Here is a 24,296-nt window from a genome sequence, read left to right on the forward strand (position 1 = left end):
CTTTGATGACAAAATCAGTAACATTCAATCAGATTTTAACAATGCTGCGGTTTCCTCCGATCCATCAGTCTACTGTCCTACTCAGCTGCCTGCTGCTGCTGGATTTTAATCATCACATTACATTGGTCTCTAGGTGCAGACGGCAGTAAGACGAGTGGTCAGGGAGCGTCTACAAAGTGCAACGCCAAAAAAAGAAAAATGTTCAATAACTTCAGTATTATACAGTGTAGTACCACAACATTTACTTCACACATCAATGACCTCCTCGTAGTTGTATTAAAAAAAATAGTTTGGAAAAATATGAATTTGCATAATTATTTTGAATTTGTAATGCGAAAAAATATTCAATAACTTCAGTATTATGCAGTGTAGTACCACCAACATTACTTCGCACATCAATGATCTCTTCCTGATTATACATTTATACACTACTATACATTTTGACGGCACTACACTTTATAAAAGTGAAGTTATTGAATATTTTTCCCTTTAAAAATTCACCGAAATTATGCAAAGCATATTTTTTTCAAACTAAGTGTTGTAGTACAACAATGAGGAGAGCATTGATGTGTGAAGTAATTTTGGTTGTACTATACTGTATAATACTGAAGTTATTGAATATTTTTCTCTTTTCAGCGTTGCACTTTGTAGATGGCGCATAGAGACCAATGTTATGTGTTATGTGTTGATTAAAATGAGGTTGTAGCTCGTTGTCTACCTTGCTACGGTTCGAAAGAGCCATTGTTTGTGTTTTAACAACGTTTCGGTTATGAGTTATTGATCCGAGAAGTTTGAATCTGTAAATATCTTTCCAACTTTACCGAAGTACATCATCTAGGGGGGCTCCGTACATCAGCGATGCGTGGACTGTCAGGAATGATTGAAGGAAGTGCTCTATGAAGTAACTCGAGGAAACAAATTACTAACTCGAGGGAACGAGTTAATACAACATTTCTCCTAGGGGTCTAGGGGGGCTCCGTATGTTCATGTGTTTCAGATGGGAAGAAAGTCTTTGTAACATAGGTCAATGTTGCGTGTCGTGTTTTGTTTCTGCTCTCTCCTGTGTCTCTTGAGGTGCCGCCCTCCCCCGCCGTGCAGCTGCCGAACACCCATCTGAGCCGGGTTTGCTACTAAGAGACTGGGAGAGAGGAACAGATGGTGCCTGTGGACCAGTACACAGTGTGGCAAGCTGTGTGTGTAGTTAACGTTGGTGGTAGACGTGTGTGCCGGGTTCTGCAGTGACCTGTCTCTCCCCATCCCCTGGACCCTAAATGGGGGAACGTAATAGTCGACATGTCACAGGATCTGTTTACTGATTGGCTGCGGGTCCTCTCTGGCCGCACTTTGCCGCTAAAAGGTGAACGTTTCCCAACTTTTAGTTTAGCTGCACATCGCCACAGAATGAAACGGGCGCAACTCGCTGAGCTCGGAGCAGCAGCCGCAGCTTTTCATAGACATTGCATGGCAGCCCGCCGCTGCTCTGGTGTGAATTCAGCATTACTGTTAGATACTGTTAAGAAGATGCTTCCTTAACTTCAGCTGTGCTTTTTATTTTAATCCTTGACTGTAATTTATGTTTAAGTCTGTAGTTTATCTGTGCCTTCAGAAATCAACACTAATAAACTACACAGCACATAAATAGAAGTGCCATCTTACGGAATTCAAAGCGTTTTCATGTGTGTTCATGTGTCCATATCTGCATCATGTCAGATAAATGATATTTGGTTCCATCCCTCGTGTGACTGTTCCACCACCACTGCTTTACCCCACCCACCTCCTCCCTTTCCTCCTCACCACACACACCCACACATACAAGTCCCACCGGCTGCCCATTGTTCACATAGACTTGTGCACTGCACCATACCGGGTACAGTCACACGCCCAGCCCATCTCCTCTCTCTCTCTCTCTCTCTCTCCCTCCTCCTCCTCCTGGATCCTTCACATTCTCTCCTCTCCTCCATCCGGCAGCATCTTCCAGCTCTCTGCTCTCCCTCCATCGTCAACAACAATGACCAGCACTATATCAGGTAAGACGACAAGCTCTACACCAGTTCGACGCTTAGTTGAAATAGTGTGGATAGTGTGTGTGTGCGTGTGTGTGTGTGTGTGTGTGTGTGTGCGTGTGTGTGTGTGTGTGTGTGTGTGTGTGGCAGGGGGAGGGGCGTGTCTGTATTGTTTTAAGTGTATTTGATGATAAAGCAGAGAGGGTGGGGAGGGTCTATTTGTATCTATGCAATTGTCATGGCAACAGGATCTTTCTTCTTTCATTGTACTACTGGGGCTCTGATGTAGATCAGAGACCCTTCCATAGTCCCGTACGGACATGGAGGCGCAGCCAGATTCTCCCAGAAACAGACGGTTATTGATCATTCATTTGCAGTAATGTGTAACCACAGCTGACTAACTGCCAGCTCGCTGATAGAGATCAATTGACACGGAGACTGGCTGTGCACCAAGCATTTCATCAGTACCAGTCTGGTGACTTTATACTCCAAGTAAGGGAAGACAAAATGAACACTGGGATCATTATCACAGTGGTGTGTAAATATTGGTTTATGTCAATAGGTCAGATGTTTTAATTTCTTTTGTAGAATTTAAATATAATATATTAATATATAATTAACCTTTGTTAGACATTGTGTTAATCTTGAGAAAACACATTAAACCTTCTGTCACATAGCACTCAATGAAAATCACTTGTCCCTGCTGTAGCCTACTGTGGTAGTTCACACAAAATGCTCAGATAACTTGTAACCAAATTTAACACATTTGCATTTAAATGCTTATTAAAACAGGATATATCGGTGTACATTTTCATTACGCACTACTTTGTGCACTACTTTGTGCACTCTGTACTCACTTGAGTAGTGCGTAAATTTCAACGGGGTAGGGTCGTCTCAAATCGAATACTCTGCGGCGCACTGATCGGAAATGACGATCGCAACATTTGACCGCGGCTCGCTACCCGCCAAAATATCTTCTGAAAAAAATGAAAGCAGAGTGGAAATTACGTTTCCAACGTCGTCGCCTACTCCTATGATGTGTCCTCCTGTTGGCTGAAAATGTACCGGTATGTTTACGTATTGTATTGTTTTATTCTGTTATCTACGTATGTTTGAATAGTGGTCGTGGCTCCGCCTCTTCCGCTACGTAGCCAAGATGGAGGCAGTTGAGTGTGGAAAGTGTCCAGCGTTCCACACTCAACGATCTGACCGTTTTGAGTACAACATCCGGGTACTTTGAGTGCATTGCATTTTGCCGTACTTCCCAGTGTGAACTCACTTATGCACTCAAAGTAGTAAGTGTAAGTACAGAAGTACGCGGATTGGAACACACTCATGTTCACAATGACAATACTAACATGCTGATGTTAAGCAAGTATAATGTTAACTATGTTCATCTTTGTATCTAATTAGCACTAAACACAAAGCTGAGGCTCAGTTTTGCATTTGGTCAAAAGGCGAGGGTGTCAGAGGATCACTGGATACATTGTCTAAGAACCCTGAATGTCTTTACCATATTTTGTGCCAAGCCATCCAATAAATGTTGAGAATTTTCACTAGACAATAAAACACTTAAACCTGCAATAACTCATGAAAAAAAACAGAAAAATTGGCCACTTATGGGAAACAACCTCCCTAGTTCCTTCACCCCAAATTAAAAAAATAAAAAGTATTTCATTTTGTCCTCTTCGATTCAACCAATCATCAAAATACTATGTCTTACTAATATGTGATTGGTTGGTTTGGCCCCATAAAACATGGAGACGCAGCAAGAGAGCAGTGTCTCTTAAGGTGATAAATCTGCAGCCTCTGAAAAGTGCTGCGCCAGAGTACAGAGCTGTTACGCACGGCTGTTCATTCTGTTCACCTTCATTAAATCACCTGAAACCGACACCAGGCTGCTACAGTGTAACGTAGGTTAGAGGAGTCTGAGACATCTGGTTACCAGGGCTCATCATAGCCTCTTTTCCAACTTTCTTTTGAGCAAAGGTGCGGTGGAATCGCTGTTGTGTAACATTAAATGTGCTCTTTACAATATCCTGAGCATTAATATATAGCAGCAAACAACTATCGTCTATGTAAGGATATAGAGGAGTAATGTCTACCTGAGCAGAGAATGAAGTCTCTCTCCCTCTGTGTGTGCGTGTGTTAGAGTCAGAGCTTCTCTGTGCTTTGTTGACATAGCCGGCAGGCAGCGCGTGCTTTTAGTGCATGTGAGCGTCCCCCACTTGCTAGCTCACGGCTGCTGTTCTGCACTGCTCTCATACGGCGGTTACAGTTGATAACGCCGTCCCAATCCACGTCGTCGTCATGGAAGCGTAGCACCCACCCTCCGGTCCCCCCCCCCCCCCAGGTTAGCACTGTTAGCTCTGTCAGCACTTTCGTGTTTGTTTGCACTGTTTGCTCTGTTAGCACCATTAGCTATTAGCTATTAGCGTCGACATGTTGAGAGCCATTGAGTGGCAATAGAAATGCTCCCAATCTCATACTTTGCACCTTTAATTACTAAATTGACCATGTATGAGCCGAGAAACATTAATCATTGTTAAAATAGCATTGGTCATATAGCCTATAATCATAGAAACGGTTTCAACGAATCAATTTCATAATTTTTTATTTCTATGAGTATTTCTATGAATGTAAAATGTTCATCACGGGTTATCACAGCAGTTTTTTTCTAACTTCTCATTGGTGAGCAGGTGTCTTACAAGACACTTACGATCTTTGGAAAACTTGTTTTTAACTCTGAGGTGTGTTGAACCAGGGTTTTATTGTCACAGGCACGTCTTTATTACTTTATTATTTTGTCAAATTTAGCATAGTTCCACATCTACGTCAGGCATCAATCATGAAGCTAGTGATATTACCACCGTCAGCCTTTAAAATCATTTTCACATAGGTGAGGTTATTCAGTAATAGTTTGAGTGTCCTGGTTCATTGCATATCTCAGTCTCATGATCATGAAGCCCAAATCATTTTTTAATTCCTTTTTATTCCTCATGTTCGCCAAATTGCAAATTGAATTTGGAGTCTTTCCCTTTGCACCAAACTAGTGAATAATGTATCAAACACTGCGTGCTCTCTGGCTCTGTGAGAAAGCCTCCGCCCTGTTCCTTGTCTCGCTGATGTCTGCCTGATGTCTCCCTGTGTGTACACACCTCCAACACACAGTTCATTACCTGCTGCTGCTCAGCCTCAACAGAAAAGCACAGCAGGAAGCTAGTATTTACTTGGAAGAACAAAAAAGGAAGAGACGGGAATTCACAGTTGATGTTGTGTTATGCCGGCAGCTCACGGCGAGGGGTCTGAAGAACATGACTAATAAACACATGTGATTATTATCATACCATAATACTAACCTGTGGTGCATAAATCAGCCATTTTGAGGATCGAGTGGAGTAACAGAGCTGACTGTGCCTTATTTTAGACTGATGAAATGATGTAAAGTGCTTCATCCAAATACTCCTCTGAGCTGTGACTCACATGTGCATGATACACTGGAGGAGTGTGAGCACTTACCATCAGCCATATATTATAGCTGTCTTTCATATATTCTCGCTCAAGAAGAACAGTAAGATGCAGATGAATAAATGGATGCATCATGGTTGTTTCTCTGGTGCTTTCAGGGCTGCAGGATTTAACCACTCCAACCAAAAACGTGAATCTCAGATCTGTACACATAGAGGCTGAAGGGGCTCAGGTTGCTGCCACCTTTTGCCCTCTGGCTGAAGTGCCTGTCTGGGCCAAATAAATAAATTAATAATATTGTTGTTTTGTATCATTATGGTAAGGGCCGAGATATAGTAGAGAATTCATCCACGTCGGGATACAAAAGTGTTTATATTTGTTCTGAACAGCCACTCGGAGGCGGTGCAAAAGTCAAAGAGAGAGGGATGACTTGATTATTAATCAGATTTCATGTTGCACTGGGTTGTTCACATGAAAAGTGACAGAAATAGTTGTGTAATGGAAGAGGTTCTCACATTCACACACACACCTGGTCAATCCGTGTAGTGGGTTTAGTATTTTTTCCTCAAAAGTAACTAGGTAACTATAGAGTGCTGCAGGGATGACATATTTTTAGAGGCCAAACAGGAAGTTAGCATCACACTGATTCCCTCGACAAAAAAAACAAATGGGATTGTTCCATTGGATTTGGGATTATTGCAGAAAATAAGCTCTGTGGAAAACAAACGTTTATGATACGTTTACACGTTTTGTTCCGTAAAATAATCTCCACAAATGAACACCACTTAATGATTTTTAAAGCGTGAATGCAATCGCTAGAAGTAAAAAGCTAACGTTAGGCTATAAACAAACCTACACCACGGTCGCATGACTTCACGTCACCATCATTAAAGGTCCCATATTATAAAAAAGTGAGATTTTCATGTTTTTTTTTTTATTATAAAGCAGGCTTAAGTTATTTATAAATACTGTGAAAGTATCGAAATGCTCAATCTACAGGGAAATACACACAGCCCATATTCAGAAACTCTGCATTTGAAACAATCTGACAGGATATCTGTCCATTTGTGATGTCACAAATATACAATATTTACACCCTTTACACAGATTTAAACATAAACATTCTAAATGTGTCCCAGTTTATTCCTGGTTGCAGTGTATGTGAATGTCATCAGCTGACAGGAAGTACACATGGGCCCAAGCTGTTGCCTAGCAACGCAATTCTGTTGCAATTTCGTCGCAATTCCGTCGAAATGCGCTAAAACGGAGCGTTTAAGACAGAGGGTAAATACAGGCATATTCAGGCCGACAGTATGAGGAAAATAAAGTTTTTTTTGAACATTACAACATGTAAACATGTTCTAGTAGAAACACAAAATACAAGTATGATCCTGAAAATGAGCATAATATGGGGCCTTTAAGCTAAAGGCTGACTAGTGTTCGGCGTGATGACGTTTAGTAGTCTCATTTAGCCACTTGTTGGCAACCGCCTTTTTCAAGACACGTAAAAGCTTCAAAATTCACGGGTGGGATATTTACTGATGTATTTTATGTCGTAGAACAAAACGTTAAAATCTCTTCAGCTTGTGTTAACCACAGACCTTATTTCAGGCATCTCACTAAAAACCCATTGACTTCAAGACGAGGGAACCGGAAGTGCAGAAATGCAAACTCATTTCCCGCTTATGGGACTCATTCCTGAACCACTCTTTTGTAAAATTAACTTTGCAATATGCAGAACAACAATTAGATGCAATTAAAACCAGTATTATAACCTGAAGCTCGTAGGTCCATGTGTGTATAATATTGCACTTCTCTTATTTCTCAGCTTGGGTGATATAAATCCTCTCACTCTTCCCTCCTCTGTTTGCCCATCTTCTTTTAATTGGCTGTAAAAACTGAGCAGCCACTAAGTGTTCTTTGTCTTCATTTGGATTTTAATGGAGCAGATGGGCAATTACTGTATATGGCTCGTATAAAACGCTAATATAATAAAGTATTTAGTGGCGTGCTATGGCTGCCTCACCCACTCAGTGCTATACTGTAACTCTGTGGGCAGAAACAAAGAGGCTGCTGACTGCAGCACATTTGGAGACATTTGATACGGGAGACGTGATGCCGTGACAGATTGAATAAGGAACCACGTGGTTGGGAGGCTGAGAAGGACTAATGCGTCCATCCCGATGAGCATCTCAATAATAAATGACCTCGTGGTGAATGACATAGCCTAAACCTCGTTAGAGAAGGCTTTCTAAATTTGTCCCTGCAACTGAAAAACTCAAGGTTCTCTCAACAAAAACACGCCTCAGTGGGAAAACATCCATCTTAGCGACTCACTTCATCTCTTATTCAGCCCCCCAGGACCAGACTGTGTAACTCAGCACTTTGAATCAAAGCAGCTACACTGTGGATGCTTCTATCACACGTATACAGCATTCAGCAAGTAAATGAACTGTTCCAACCAGTTGGCATGTGCCTTTCTGAACAGCAGAGGGCGCATTTCAGCATCATATGTGGTGCAAATAAACTTTGGGCCTGGAGCGTTGTTCATATGTATATTAATGTACATTCAGTTGTCAGAGGGGTGTTTCTGCTATCTAAACCCTTGTTGATGTAAATGATTTGGGCAAAATGACAGAAACACTTGTCAGTACAAGCATTACACAATCCAGTTCAACCGCAACCAACATTATCACACAATTGAACACAGTTTCAACAATAACTGAACATTCTAACCTCCATGAAGGTAGAATTAATTGCAGGACTACTATGTGCGCTTAATATAATAAGATGGCTACTGATTGTATGTGTAGTGTATAATGGATGTTACAGGCCTATCTGGGCCTCTAATCCAGTGGTTCCCAACCTATTTTCCTTAAAGCCCCTCACCCCCCTACTTGTATCTAATCTGTCATCACCCTTAAAAAATTACAAATCCTCGAATAAAATCTTCAATTTGAAGAAAGGGATTCATTGTATTAAACGAGTTTTTAATTAAATCAACTTTGTTTAATGAATATAACTCGTCATTTTCGTTAACAGAAATAAAGTGATGAAGTCTCGACGGATTTCACCGAGCAGATACAGAATGAAGATACATAATATAATCTCTTTTTTGTAACAACCTAATTAATTTACTACGATAGCATTTGAGCCAAAATAGATTTGTTTTTATTGTAGTAAATGTAATTTATGTTGTTGCTAGATTGCTGCTTGACCAACCCGTTAAAGCTGAAGTAGGTGAGATTGGAGAAAATATGATTAAAAAAGTTATTTTTATAAAACGGTTGCTATATCGTGACAGTAGTTCAAGAAACAGGTAACCTGAAAAAAATCATGTTCTCCAGTGCTCCTAACAGCATCTGCAAGATTTCACAGACCAGAGGGAAACAAGCAGTAAGAGCTGATCTGAGGTCTGCTGTCCAGCTGCTGTCTATGAGAGCCGGCTGTCAATCACTGGCCAACTGCGACCAAACGGTCAAACTAGTCAGTGCTGATCAAATATGAATCAATATTATGTTACGTTAATGTCTATTTCTCTCCTCAAATGTTTTCAGAATCATCTTGTAGTGCACGGTTTAGCTGTAAAATGAGAAAGTTTGTGACCCGGAAGTCTCCCATCACGGGTTAAATTTTCTAAAGCCTGAAAACAGAGCCATGAGGAGGAGAAGTCTAGTTTTCTCTCAGAACACTTGAATTACTATATGCTGAAAGGTTATTATGGAATGTTTGCCCAATGATGAAAAAAATATACCGCCTAGTGAAGCTTTAAGGTGTGGGACTCTGTTTGTGTGCGTCAAGCGGGAGAGCAAATACGTTTTTGACAGCAGTGAAAATGTTCTTTTTGAAAGACTAAACGCCAATAAATATGGATTGAAGGCAAGGCAAGGCAAGACAGCTTTATTTGTATGAAACATTTCAACAACAGGGCAATTCAAAGTGCTTTACATAAACATTCAAGAACATTGCGACAAAGTGCAAAAGAACATTAAGACATAATTAAAACAGTTATAAAACATAAAAACATTAAAACATTAAAGATTAGAAAATAAAAAGAAGCTAAAAATAAAAGCTAGGATAGAAGCTAGAATAGAATAAAACACAAAAGAGTAAAAGCTCTCGTGCAGTATCAGATCATTATCTGGTTTAACTAAAGGCAGCAGCAAACAGGAAAGTTTTAAGCTTTGTTTTAAAAGAACTCAGAGTTGTAGCGGTCCTGCAGTTTTCTGGGAGCTTGTTCCAAATATTTGGTGCATAAAAACTGAAGCAGAAAATGTTGTTAGATTTTGCTACTAACTAGCAAAAAAATATATATTTTTAAATAGTTTCATATACAGAATTTTGTATAAATTATCCAGTAAGTGTGTTATTGTGATTTTAGCGATACATGAGTAAATCTAATTTTGACAGCCTCAGAGCAGACAAATCCTGGCGCACCCCATGTGATCTTTGGCGCCCCCCCTGGGGGCCTGGACTGGACCCCATGTTGGGAACCACTGCTCTAATCTACTGTAATCTAAACATCACACAGTCACAGACCTTCATACTGACACCTATTGAACCACACAGACTATTTGGGAAGCTTTAGCTCAGATAATGTATGCTATGTTGTTGATTTGGTGCAGAACTGTCAAACTGTGATAGACAGATAACAGTCATCATTTTCAGTTGTTCAGAATTAAATTAAACTCGTTATTTATTGGGGACCTTCTAGAGTCCTCTCCGTGGCCTGCAGGGAGGGACCCGGACCATATATTGAGAAACACTGAGCTATCATATTTTACTGCAGGTGTTTTTCTTGTGGTTGAGAGGTAGCCTATTCACTTGCACTTCCACTTCAATGATGTCACCTTGGCAACACCCATTGGGGCCATGACTGCCTTTTATTTCAGGCTTATCAGCAAACATACAAACCACACACACACACACACACATACACACACACATGCAGAAAGAAGCCTTCATGTGGGACTGGTTTGTTTTGTAGCCATGGTGCAGGTGCAGAGAGGGAGACAAGGACAGATCACCTGCTAGGTCACTTGAGGACAAGCATCCCTAAAAAACGATAAAAAAATACTTGATGCATTTCTTAATCTACACTTACAGTTTAATATGAAATGTTTGTTTTGTATAAACTTTAGCTTAGTGGACAGGTTGCCTATATATAACTTAAATAAGTGCTTAAACCCGCTTGAGAAGGCCGATGACCTGATTTGCTCAAACAGCTTCTCACTAAGAGTGATGGGATCCTACATAACACGCTGCTCCTCCGTGCTCCTCTCTCTGGTTAGAAGTGGGTGGGGTCAGTTAGAAAAAGGTGATGTCACATCCTTTCATGCGCCACTCGGCATTTGATGACATTTGAATCCAAAATGTGCTGACACTTGGTGGATTGTTTGGTCACTCACTGTCAATCAAATGACCTGTTTAGATTCCCGTTTCAACAGCAGGTCAACGTTTACTGGGAAAAATCAATACTGTACTAACAGAAAAAGAATATGCATATGTGTATGTACTGTATACAGTAAATGTATCCGTGCAGTAATGTGTTACATGTTACTGTAAACATAAAATTATAGTTCAATATTTCATATAAAATCATATACAGTGAACAGAAATTTTGCCACAAACAACAAAAATATGGTGGGAGGGAGGGTCGGTGGTTGAGAGGTGAAGAGAGTTGGCTGAAGGTCGTGGAGGGATGGGACGTGGAGTGGGACTTCTGATGAGGTCGATGGAAGGAGCTCTGGGCACTGGATCGGATGAGAACTGGAGGTGTACGGGGCGGAGGAGGGTTGCATCCCTTCGTACTGAAATGACAACTGGCAGCAGAGAGGAGAACAGTTTTTATTTAAAGTTAACGGCAACAATATGATTAGCTCAGGGAGCTCGTGGTACAATCTGATTGGTTTAACGTACCGTAGAGTTAACGCCCATAGTCAGCTAGAGAGAGAGAGAGAGAGAGATATTTGTGAATGAATAAAAACAGAGTCTTCCTGACTGAAGTTCAGTCAAGCTGAATACAACTCTTAATAAGAGGCAGCAGCAGCAATATTATGGGTTGTGTCGTTCTGTAATATTTTTCCTGTGATACAGGACTGATGGCTGGAGCACTTTGTTGACTGTGTTGTATACAAGGAAGCTGAAATATAGTGAAACAATAGCAAGTACAGAACCTAAGGTTGACAAGACAGACCTGTCACTCTGGTTCCACAACAACGCCTGAGGTCTGGTTGGAAGATTGCCAGACAGACTGACAGACAGACAGAACACACAATTCATCACTAATCATACTCATGTGAGCTCCTGTTGGCCGGAGCAACAGCTATGCTACAGTAACTTTATTCTTAATCAGCTCACTAGAGGCTGCTGCTGTGGAGAAACACAGTAGGCCTGTCATAACTTTTCAATTCATTGCACAATCAAAACCACATTTAGATGACAGTTACACATATGGCAGTGGTGGCCTAAAGGTTAGAGAAGTGAGCTTGTGATGTGGAAGGTAGTTAATTCAATCTCCAGACCGGCAGGATAAATTTGGGTGGGGAAAGGCAACCCCAACAGTGGAGCTGCTCTGTGGAGATCAGCAGATCAGACTGTGTTTGTACTGGGCAGCTTCCAGGTGTGATGTGATCAGGCCGTTCCTGAAACTGAGAGCATTGCTCTCAGTGAATCTCCCCTGAATAAATAAAGGTAAAAAAAAAAAAAAATCCAAACAAAGCAATCCTGCTTTCTGCTTTTTCCCCGACTAAACCAGTAGCTCGTCAGACTGTTCTCATTCACTGGTCGTACTTATACGTATATGTATAACTATATAATTGTAAGCCAGGACATGCAAGGCTGCTGTTGAGGAAGTCAGCTGACGCAGTATAAAGAGCGATAAGGTCCACAGAAGGATGAGGTCCGGGTGGATGGATGGAAGGATGGATGGATGATGGATGGATGGATGGATGGATGGATGGATGGATGGATGGATGGACGGATTGATGGATAGATGGATGGATGGATGGATGGATGGATGGATGGATGGACGGATTGATGATAGATGGATGGACGGATGGATGGATGGATGGATGAATGGATGGATGAATGAATGGATGGATGGATGGATGAATGAATGGATGGATGGATGATGGATGGATGGATGGATGGATGGATGGATGGATGGATGGATGGATGGATGGATGGATGGATGAATGAATGGATGGATGGATGATGGATGGATGAATGGATGGATGGATGGATGATGGATGGATGGATGGATGGATGGATGGATGAATGAATGGATGGATGGATGATGGATGGATGGATGGATGGATGGATGGATGGGTCAAACAAACTCAGGACTTCCACCCAGGAGGCCGCTGTTCGTGTCCCGTATGGAACCAAAAGTCAGCGTTGACTGATTTGACCTTACTGTTGTTATGTAACTTACGCAGCCTACTTAAGTTAAGTACATTATGCAACAAACATATTTATTTTACATAGCAAACATACTTATTTTAACCCAAACTAGGCTGTTTTCCTAAAAATAACCGAGTAGTCTTGGTGCCTAAACAGGTTCCTCATTACAGGAGCTTGCACAGGCGCACCGATCACTTGTGTTGCTGGAGAGTCGTCGCATGAAAAATGAGAAATAACTTTTCACAAGATATACAAATCGTTGAATGAGGATACGTTGAGTGGGCGGATTGTTTGCGACAAGACTTTTTATGTCTGCTTTTCATTTGAAGCTTTATTGCCTGTATTTACAAGTTTGACCTGGTAATACCTCAGCACAGCGTTAGCTAAGAATATCTGAACACATGCACGGCTGTCATGAGTTTCAGGAGTTTCTTCTTCAACAGAGTGCCCATTCTTCACGTAGTATCAAGGACACAAATAGCATGTTAGCTGTAAAGAAAGGCCACTCTTAAACAGGCTCTGTGGAGGAACCTGGAGGGAAATCTAACATGCAAATCACACAGAGGCATTAATACACAACACAGGATCGATTTGAGAGAAAATTGTAAATTAGGAAATTTCATTGTGTATCATCGCTTGAATTAATAAAGATGTTACAAGTGTAAAAGAGGTGACAGTTACTACCCAAGAGGATGTTGACACAGTAAATATGGAGATACCTAGAAGTGAAATCTGTTGTCGGTTGTCTCCAGGTCTTTGAGTTGTTCAAAGGAACACATTTAAATGCTGTTGGTTTTTCTGTGTTGTAGTATATTACTAACACAACCAACCAAATTCCCTACAGGCGTAACTCCAGTTTGATTCTGTCCCGATAAGTTGACAGGATTTTGGATGGTTTCACATGTAACATGTTTTCTTTCTTGTATCTCTGTATCTGTTACAGCCTACACAGACAAGATCAAGGAGATGTCCATGCTGTCTCTGATCTGCTCCTGCTTCTACACACAGCCACATCCCAACAGCCTCTATCAGTATGGAGGTCAGCTCGTCTGTCTGTCTGTCTGTCTGTTGTATATCCTTGTAAAGCAGTTTGATTGTCGTGTCTTCTACCCGTCCAAATTCCCTGGTGTCTTTTTTTTCTTCTAAAGATTATGTTTATGAACTTTCATTATGCTCTGCTGGAAATAGTCTACTTTAGTTTTGTTTCTTTAAAGGTGCAATGTTATGTTATGTTATTAAAAAGTTCATTAAAAAAGCCAACTACTAACTAACTAACAGCAGGGCAAGAATAGGCAAAATTCAACCAAACTGCTGAAACGAAACAAAATAATACCGCTATCTGATAATCTTCCCGTGTGGCGTCGGCCTAATAGTCTACGTTAGCCATCTGTGTGTTTACTGTGCCACTAACCGGGGTCTGTACGCTCCGTGTACGTTTTGATAGTTTGTTTATTGGATCAAATCCAAAGTCGCTTCGTCCTCTTCGCCACCAGGAGAATACTTGGCTGGGAGGAGAGCGGGCGGCAGCTCCGAGAGATGGACCTTCAGTTAGCGGAGTTGCAGCAAATCAAATTCAGCCCGGGCGCCCCGACTCCCCGACGGATTAGCAAACTTTCTGCTGCTGCCGTTAGACCCAGCGCTCCACCAGCCTGCTGTTGCTATAGCTAACTGCTAAATGAAGGTCCGTCTCCTGGTGGTTAAATTACGAGTGAGGGTGAGGGTAAGAATCAGAGGCGGAGTAGGGCAGGTCGTGCCTTTGCCATAGTGGGATTCATAATATCACCTCCTGGTGGCGGTCAATAAATACACTATGGAAACGTACACGGACCTCGGGGCAGCTCTACTTCCTGGTCCTCTAATGTTGGACTGAGGACAGACTGGACGCTACAGTGACTCACTATCACCTCTAGAGGAGCAAGTGGTATTACGAGACAGGACGTGCCGGGGCTAGCTGGTTAGCATGCTCATTTCAGTAGATATCTCTGCAACACGATACATAGACGTCTTTGACATAACACCAACACTGAAACCTATTTACATCCTGTTGATAACGTTGCATTGCACCTTTTAAAGTGTCTTTTTAACTCGGTGTGAACTTCTGTTTCAGGTAGTATAGATTGATAATACAAATTCAAAAAATACTTTTTCAGGGCCTAAACAGAATTTAATTTGCATCCCACAACAACTACAACATACTACAATCGCTGAAAGAGAGAAAATAAATGAACTTGGTAAAAACAGAAACAATATCTAAATTATATTCAAGATGCAACAGAAATAAACAGCAGTCATCATACGGCATCTGCTTAGTTTAACACCCAAACTAAGCATCTGCTTAGTTTACCACCCAAACTAGGCATCTGCTTAGTTTAACACCCAAACTAAGCATCTGCTTAGTTTACCACCCAAACTAGGCATCTGCTTAGTTTAACACCCAAACTAAGCATCTGCTTAGTTTACCACCCAAACTAGGCATCTGCTTAGTTTACTTATACCTTCATTTATAAGCTGCTCTTAAAAAAACTAATAACAAATAAGACGGCCTTTTGCCTTGGAGCTTGTGGTGGTTGGAACTAGCTAATGGTAACAGTAAATGGTAAAACATGGCCCGTAAAGTAGGCCATACCTATAAAGTGCAGCATATAGAGCAAAATACAAGAATATGATGTGAATATTCATATATAAAGCTTGCACAGAACAAAATGCCTTTTTGCCATTAGAATTGAACATGTCTTTGCTCTACTGCGCTTACAGGGTGTGTGGGCTTTTGGCCATGTCATTGCCTCTCTTATCTGTTACAAGCAGAGAGACACACTTTTTTACTACCAACCACGTTCTTAACTCCTTTCAGATCACAGTTCACTCCTTGTGCCACATTTTTATGCCTTTATTCGATAAATGAAAGTCAGTAGATGACAGGAAATGAAGAGGGGAGATAGAGAGATGGGGAGGGAGGTGCAGCAAAGGTCCCTAGTGTACACCAGGAATGTTGCAGTTCATGGTCGATGCCTAAAACTCTGGGCAGCCCCAGATACAGTGCTGAGATACAGTCAAGAGATGTATCACCCACCCCTCTAATATGTGAAAAAAACAAGCCAGAAGAAAGAAAGAAAGAAAGAAATAACTTGCACCTGATATCTTACTAACTTGTGTTTTATCATTGGTGTGTGGACTGGATCGTGGCTGTATCAGATCTGGAGGTAAAGGGCTTGAACAAGCGAGCGTCGGGCCAGTCGTTTGAGGTTATCCTGAAGGATCCCGATCAGTCCGGAGACAAAAGCCAGCCTGAGCTGCTGCCCTCCCCCCCGAGGAGGGAGGTGTCCCTGGAGGAGCTCCAGAAGAGGCTGGAGGCTGCTGAGGAGAGGAGGAAGGTGAGCAGATAATGTTGTCACAGCATGGACTCATTGATGGAGTACCACTGGTAAACTTTGTGTTTTATTTGACTTAGTTAAAGATTAATCTGCACTGAGCCGCGTTACGCTCATTTACCTCCTTTCATTTCCAGTTGAGACGTTTCTGTACATTGTTACTGATTCTACAGTAGCTCAGATATATTTTCATGAAACAATTATACTCTTAATTTGGTATTTACACATTTTTAAAACCCTTTTTAGATTTAACTTATCATTCTTAACATCTTAATAATTATAATAATATAATGTAATATAATTAAATCAAATCTTATTATCTTATCTTCTAAGCTGTTTTCACCCTGTTGAAATCCAATCCGGTTCAGCCATTGTATGCTCCATCTGATGGATGTTATAATGCAATTTGAGAGATTATATTACATGCTAGGCTCTTCTCATGCACTGTTCGTAGTTACACCTACAAAAGTGATGCACTATGATTCGTATACAACCCACATAATCAATTCATGTGTAATCCACGTAAACGTGAGCCAGCACAGGTGTCGTATAGTATAAAGAGCGATAAAGTCTACGTAGGGAGGAGGTCGGGGTAACACCGGACATTCACGCTGTTCGTGTCTTGTGTGAAACCAGAACCAAAAATATAACAAAATAACTTTTCATAAGTTATCGTGTCTAAGGATATGTTGCACATGCGAACACTATTTTTTATCATCTGTCAGTCTTGTCCTGAACTTAGATTTTTATGACATTCATGTCAGAAAAAGCTGCTTCACAACAATATGTAGACCCAAACAGAGCAGAAATTTTCAGAGCTGCTTGGTGAAGGTTCTTATAGTTTTCTGGCTCTACTAGGTTCCAGAAATGCTGCTGTGAATGCTGTTAAGATTTTAGCTGGACATCATTTTGGAGGTTTATAACCTCCATCTCCATCTCAGCAGGATTGACACAGAACAGTTTGAGCCATCTGTCCTGAAATCTCACCTATATGTTCACCTTCATCAAGGGGTTGGCAATAAATGTCAAGCTTGGACAGTAGATCACAGTACTTGTGTACATTCACAACGTCAGCTGCCCCTGCGTGGCTTTCCAACATCTTTGACACTGAGGGGAAGTGCTGAAACCTTTTTTTTTTCTCTTGCTTAATGTAAAATGAAAAAAAAAAACACCACTTTTCAGAGATTTAGCAATAAGCAACAAAAGATACAAAACAGTTAAATTTGTTTCCCCTCACGAGTGAATCCTCTTCTCGAACAAATCAGTAACGGATCTCTGATCAGTTTGTTCAGTTCAGTTCAGTTCATTTTTTTTCCCACACGAGTGAATCCTCTTCTCGAACATAAAGGATCTCTGGATCTCGGTGCTGCATGGCGATGTTGTGTGTATGTGTGTGTGTGTGTGTGTGTGTGTGTGTGTCAACCTCCGACAAAGAGCAGAGGACAGAAGCAGCCACATTTGGCGCTTGGCAGGTGTTAATTTCGGACCCTGCCAGCATCGTACGGTACCTTTGGTACTGTAGAAAACAAGTACCGTCACGTTCTTAGAATTTTGGCATCGACTTGGTACCGAAGTATTGGGTCTCGTGACATATCAAATTTGTTTACATATTCTTTGAACCTTTGGCAAGCGACTCAGAAACGGGCCGCGACGTGTTGGTGACCCCCGATTCAAATCAATCAAATAAACAACAGCTTATGATCAAATTGGTTATTAAGACAGTAATGTAATGTTAAAGGTCCCATATCGTATTCATTTTCAGGTGCATACTTGTATTTTGTGTTTCTACTAGAACATGTTTACATGCTGTACTGTTCAAAAAATCCTTTATTTTTCTTATACTGTCTACCTGAATATACCTGTATTTACCCTCTGTCTGAAACGCTCCGTTTTAGTGCATTTCAATAGAATTGCAACAGAATTGCATTGCTAGGCAACAGCTTGGGCCCATGTGTACTTCCTGTCAGCTGATGACATTCACATACTCTGAAATCAGAAATAAACTGTGACACATTTAGAATGTTTACGTTTGAAACCGTGAAATGGTTTAAATATTGTATATTTGTGGCATCACAAATTGACAGAAATCCTAACGGCTTGTTTCAAATGCACAATTTCTGAATACGGACTGTGTGTATTTCTCCGTATATTGAGCGTTTTGATAGTTTAACAGTATTTATATAGCATTTCAACCTGCTTTATAATATAAAAGACATTCAAAAAATCTCACTTTTTACAATATGGGACCTTTAACTTGACATTATTTGTCGTTTCCTTTATAGATAGCTGACACTTTCTGATAATTGTTGTATTTGTATCTTAACAACGAAGACCATTGGGCTTTACTGTCTTACTTTTGACTGATGATCTATACTGATGTCTCTTTAGGTGAATATTAACTGTTTATGAAAATAGAAATGAAATTCTTTTATTTTTTAATAAATGAGTGAGTCAATATTTTTATCAGCTCCTGTCTTCACTCATCTTGAAAGAACGGTGAGATAAAATGCTCAGAGAGACTTAGAACATCAACCTTTATCTATAAAAGTGAGGGGGATATGCAGTGGAAATACGCCCTCAGCTCCAACATGTTACTCCCAACATTGCTGGCAGTTCCATCCACATAACATCCAATATTAACACAATCAACTAATTTAAAAGGGAGATTGTCTGTATCTGGTTTAATTTGTTAACGAATCAAAATACATTACAATTTGCTTATTTATATGATATGACTACAAGTTGAGAGTGAGAAGAAAGGGAAGTTTAACATACAGACATGACCATACAGACATGACATTGATATCCATCTTCTGCATCTCACAGTCTGAATTAAGGCAAATAATTATTTCCCAAACATGCTCAGTTGCTTCTTTAACTGTTCGTTCTCGGTCCCCCCATTATGTGAAGGGCAAATAAGGGCGGACACATTTTATTAATTTAAAATAACTGAACAGTTGTTGTTGTACTGTAGAAAACACAGTTGGTGGATCTATTTGTGTTACTCGAAACACCTCCGACGGAGTTCACACTTAGGAATGTCAGAGCCTATTGTGCGGTTGTGTAACCTTGACAACTATCTGTCACAGACAAAACATTTTCATTGTGAATACCAAAGCGTCACAACTTGTTCTCCAGGTGTTAATCATATTTTGACTGCACACACATTACAGAGGATGAAACTTGAGTCGACCTAACTGATGTGTTAAGAAATAGCTGAAGTAACCACATGTCTTTCTCAATTCATAAGGCAGCACTGCACTCATAGTACAGCTCCTGTGAACGCCACCGTACTGGCAGACGATGACGCTGAACAGGTTTGCTGAATGTACACTAAGGTTACTGTACAGTGAAGTACAATTCCAGACACAAATACTTTTAAATGAGTGCCAGCTAAGCCGCTGCCGCCTCTTCATGTCAAGGCAAGTTAACCTCAAGACGTGTTTACGAAACTACTGTAATCCTGCTCTAAAGGAACCGACGCCGGTGTGTTCTTCTATCCACCTAGTCTTCCTGCACTTTTCTACTGCAGCATCCCCTCAGACTGATTATTGGATGTCAACATAAAACAAGATAGAAGTAAAAAAGCAGAACAAAGAAACAATGGAAAGAGGGTTTGAACACAACCTGGCACAAGGAAGTGTTATGTCAAAATAATCGAGTTGACACAATTAATAGGATGTGCAAAATGACAGTTTAAAGCAACATAGAGAAACAAAAGCAAAATAGATCTATGCCACTGCTACTAATTAAAGCTCTATCACCACGTGAGGAACACTGAACAGACTGTGCTATAAACAAGCTGTACAAGTAAATCCTGCTTGTTTTTTTCTCCAATCCAAAGGGAAACTAGAAAAGTGCACTAGTGCAGATCTCCACAAGGCGTGTCTGCAGCGACCACTGCTGTAATGTTTGATTGAATGAATACAAATTTACCACAACTGACCCCCGTGTAGACCGCAAGTGTATTGGACGAGTTTTTCACTCACACGTAGATAGAGACGCGTGGTGTGAGAGTGTGTAAAAAGTGACAATTGGCAGCCCTGATTAAAACAAAGAATTTTATTTTATGAAAACAAATGCCCCCTCGCAAATTTTAACTAGCTAAAAAAGTGTAACTATAGGAAATACTCATCTGTTTCAATGCATATGCCCTCCCTCCCCCCACTGCCCCTCTGTGTGCCTTGAAATGATGGCCCCCTTGTTCAGATGCGTTCAGCGGAGTAGACAGACAGACAGACACACACACACACACACATACGAATACATAATCTCCTGGTAGAGATAATTTAATGACTCATAGAGCAGATATGGATTCACTGAGGGGCTGTGTTGAAACTTCAGCGGGTGGCAAGCTTTTATTTCAAAACAGCACGAGCCGTTAAGTGACTTTTGAAATGTAAAAGTCAACAAGTCAACCCCTGCAGGTGTGTCATATTTATTTTGTGCTACAGGGAAGTACATGTCTTATTGATTGCATCTTCAAAGCTGTCAGGAAATTCAGCTAATCTTGGGGGAAAGACAGACATTCATTCTTTTGTTACTGTTGATTGATGAACTTGTTTTTTTTGAATCCCTGCCAACCCCAACTGCCATAGAGTGCTGCAGGGATGACGCATTTCTGTAGGCCAACTAGGAAGTTAGCATCGCCCTGGTTCCCTTGACAAAAAGCCAATAGGGTTTCTCCATATAGGGTTTTGGAGTATTGGAGAAAATAAGCACAGTGGCAAACACACGTTCAAAACTTCAAAATTCACGATTTCTACTGACATATTTTAAATCTTAGAATAAAACCATTAAAATCTGTTTTGACTCTGTTAACCACAGTCCTTATTTCAGGCATCTAACTAAAAACTCACTTACTTTGAGATAAGGGGACCGTAGGTGCTAAAATTGGAACTCATTTCCAGGTTTTAGGACTCATTCCTGCAGCTTTCTATTGCTGTAATCATTATTGCCATAATCATTATTGCCATAATTATTATTGCCATAATCATAACGGTGACTCCACCCTCTTTGTCTTCCCCCAAAATCTATATCTCCCACCCTGCTGCAGTCCCAGGAGGCCCTGGTGCTGAAGCAGCTAGCGGAGAAGAGGGAGCACGAGCAGGAGGTTCTCCAGAAGGCGCGCGAGGAGAAAAACATCTTTAGCAAGATGACGGAGGAGAAGCTCATCCAAAAGATGGAGGTCAGCAAGGAGAACCGGGAGGCCCACCTCGACGCTCTGAAACAACGGCTGCGTGAGAAAGCAAGTCTTCCCATTCTGTCATAATTGGTGATTGTGTGACTATGAAAAATATGTGACAATAATATTTCACCACGTTATGTTACACCGGAACAAATTGGACACAATCCCCGATTTTACCATATAAATTATAAGTGTTCATAATATAAAGTAATTCATCGTGGTGCAGTCAACCCTTTTGGTTATGTTTAGAGCAGTTTTGTGCCATAAAAGATATGACTGCAACTACTTGGTTAAAGTTTTAATCCTTAAAGGAAAAGGTCGACATATATATGCTTAGGAAAGCTGCTTATTCGCTTTCTTATTGAGAGCTTGAGGAAGAAGATTAATAGATAAAATTAGAAGAGAAGATTGATGCCACTCACATGTAGCTATAGGCCTACGCTAGATATGAAGCTTTGTGCTAAGCTAGGACATGAGCGCTATCAATTTTTTCATCTAACTCTCGGCAAGAAAGGAAATACGTGTAATTTCCAAAATGTTGAACTATTCCTTTAAAGCAGGGGTCAGCAACCTTTACTATCAAAAGAGCCAATTTAGGCAAAGAAAAAACTAAATCTGTCTGAAGCCGCAAAACATTTGAGCATTGTGATGAAGGTAACACAGTTTATAGTCTAAGTATATAGTATATAAGTCTAATGCAGTGAGGGCCAAAGTGCAAGGAGTATTAGGGCCACATTGAGGGGAAAAAAATTGGAGATATCCAGAATTAAGTCATAATATTATGAGAAAAAAATTGTAATATTACGAGAAAAAAGTCGTTATATAACGAGAATAAAGTCATAACTTTACAGGAAAAAAAAGAGAACATTTTTTTTTAATTATAAATTACTATTTTATGATATTATGACTTAATTCTCATAATACTACAACTTTTTTCTCTTAAAATAATGACTTTATTCTCGTAATATTACGACTTTTTTTTCTCGTAAACTTCTGACTTTATTCTCATAATATTACGACTTTATTCTCGAAATCTCAGATTTATTTATTTTTCCTCAATGTGGCCCTAATACTCCATCATACCGTCATACCATAGACCTACAACAATGATAAATAAAAATGAAAATGTCAACAAAAAACAGTTATTCATTTCCATTTTTAAAAATCCACAGGGAGCCACTGGAGAGGAGCTAAAGAGCCGCATGTGTCTCTGGCGCCGCGGGTTGCTGACCCCTACTTTAAAGGAACAGTGTGTAGCAATTAGGGGGATCTATTGGCAGAAATGTAATATAATATTAATAAAATGGACCCACCCTTTAAAGACAATGCGCTCAAATCACAAAATTTCAGGAAGCCAGGAAAAAAAAGCCCATTATGCCATCATATATAGGCTACCATTACGCTAAAAATGAATACATAGACTAGTAAAAAACTGTTTGAAGTCATTGTTAAATGAGCACTGTGGATGTGACTCTAAATGTTTCCACTTGAATAGCTTATCTTCTGTAGAATTGTACATACGGCATGTGATGTAAGTTTATAACCTGCTGGTTGTAAACTAGAATGAATGACTACTGTGTGACAACAGGAACAAAGATAGTGGGTGAGAGCAGGCACTGTACTGCATGTTGTTAGGATTATAAAGTGCAGACCTTAAACTAGACATTTTATTCAACCACCAACACCTCAGGAAGGCTCAAAATTATATATCTTACATCCAGAAACATTAAAGTAGGAACATGTCAGACCCCATGGGAGAGAACCCAGAGGCAGACAACACAGAAGTCTCTTTAGTGAGTTTTAATGACAAAAAAGAGTTTTCTCTAAACCCACTTTCTGGAACATATCGCTCTGGTCGGGCTGTGACAGATAACACATCTCTGAATGCAAACAGGATGAAGCGCAACAGCTGAGCAGCAGGCTGAACAGAGCATTAAGGCTGCAGGAAACACAAAAGTGTCAACAGCTCAGCAGTCCACCGTGTTTCCTGTTTTCAGAGATTAAAAAAGAAATAGTCGTGCCTCTAAGTTTCGTGTTCCACAGAAACCCCTCCTTCTGTCATTCTTAGTCGTTAAGTTTCATTTTGCGTCATGTGACAGTTTGTCATTTGTTTTACAGGAAGTCCATGCCGCTGAGGTACGCAGGAACAAGGAGCTTCAGGCTGACCTCTCGGGCTGAAGATGTTTCCTACACTCTTGGCAGTGGATGCTACTTTTCAAACTCTTCTGTGTGTCACAAAGTGTTCATGTTGTTCAGTATTCTCCAATATCATCCTACACAGTGCACCTTTTTGGACTCAAACTAGTTGTTAATACGCACCAAATAATCTCACTCATCTGTTTCATTTTTGGTAAACCACACACATTTGGAAATGCAGTTACATATTGTGATAAAAAGATCAGTGGGAATAAAGTCCAATCATGAGCCAAACAAGGTCTGTGTCGGGGTTGAAGTGTTTAAGTGAGAAGAAGGCGCTGAGCAATAAAAGTCTCTATAAAGTGTGCGTTCATACCGGCCTTGTTTAGTCCGGTTGAACCGAACCCCTGGAGCGTTTAGCCCATGGCATGTAATACTTCACGTCAGCATAATTACCTTCGCCAAGGCCGAAGGCCTAGGAAGGAGGTTATGTTTTCACCGGCATTGGTTTGTTTGTCTGTTTGTCTGTTAGCAGGATTACTCCAAAAGTCCGCAATGGATTTGAATGGCTGGAGGGCTGGGGTGTGACACAATGAACAATCCATTAGATTTTGATCGCGATCCGGATTATGATCCGGATTCAGGAATATTTTTAAGAATTCCGATCAGGCTGAGCATTAAATCCACAGGGTATAACACATGCGCAGTGTAACTGATGATGCGTGAGCA

The 24,296-nt window shown here is 40.6% G+C and overlaps 1 protein-coding gene across 2 annotated transcripts; it reads left to right on the top strand.

Moving 5' to 3' along the window:
* The first annotated feature begins 1,829 nt into the window (after positions 1–1,829).
* stmn3 (stathmin-like 3) lies at positions 1,830–23,864 on the top strand. 2 transcript variants are annotated; one of them, XM_037765234.1, is made up of 5 exons: positions 1,830–2,027; positions 13,819–13,914; positions 16,068–16,246; positions 21,300–21,491; positions 23,550–23,864. In XM_037765234.1, the coding sequence occupies exons 1-5, from the start codon at positions 2,009–2,011 to the stop codon at positions 23,607–23,609; spliced, it is 546 nt and encodes a 181-aa protein (XP_037621162.1). In that variant the 5' UTR covers positions 1,830–2,008; the 3' UTR covers positions 23,610–23,864. The 2 variants fall into 2 exon arrangements, with proteins under 2 accessions (XP_037621162.1, XP_037621172.1); XM_037765244.1 differs by lacking the exon at positions 1,830–2,027 and adding an exon at positions 11,469–11,481 and having other exon boundaries at positions 13,839–13,914.
* The last annotated feature ends 432 nt before the right edge of the window (positions 23,865–24,296 follow it).

This window comes from Sebastes umbrosus, chromosome 1 (genome assembly GCF_015220745.1).
Source record: "Sebastes umbrosus isolate fSebUmb1 chromosome 1, fSebUmb1.pri, whole genome shotgun sequence".
Taxonomy (NCBI): domain Eukaryota; kingdom Metazoa; phylum Chordata; class Actinopteri; order Perciformes; family Sebastidae; genus Sebastes; species Sebastes umbrosus.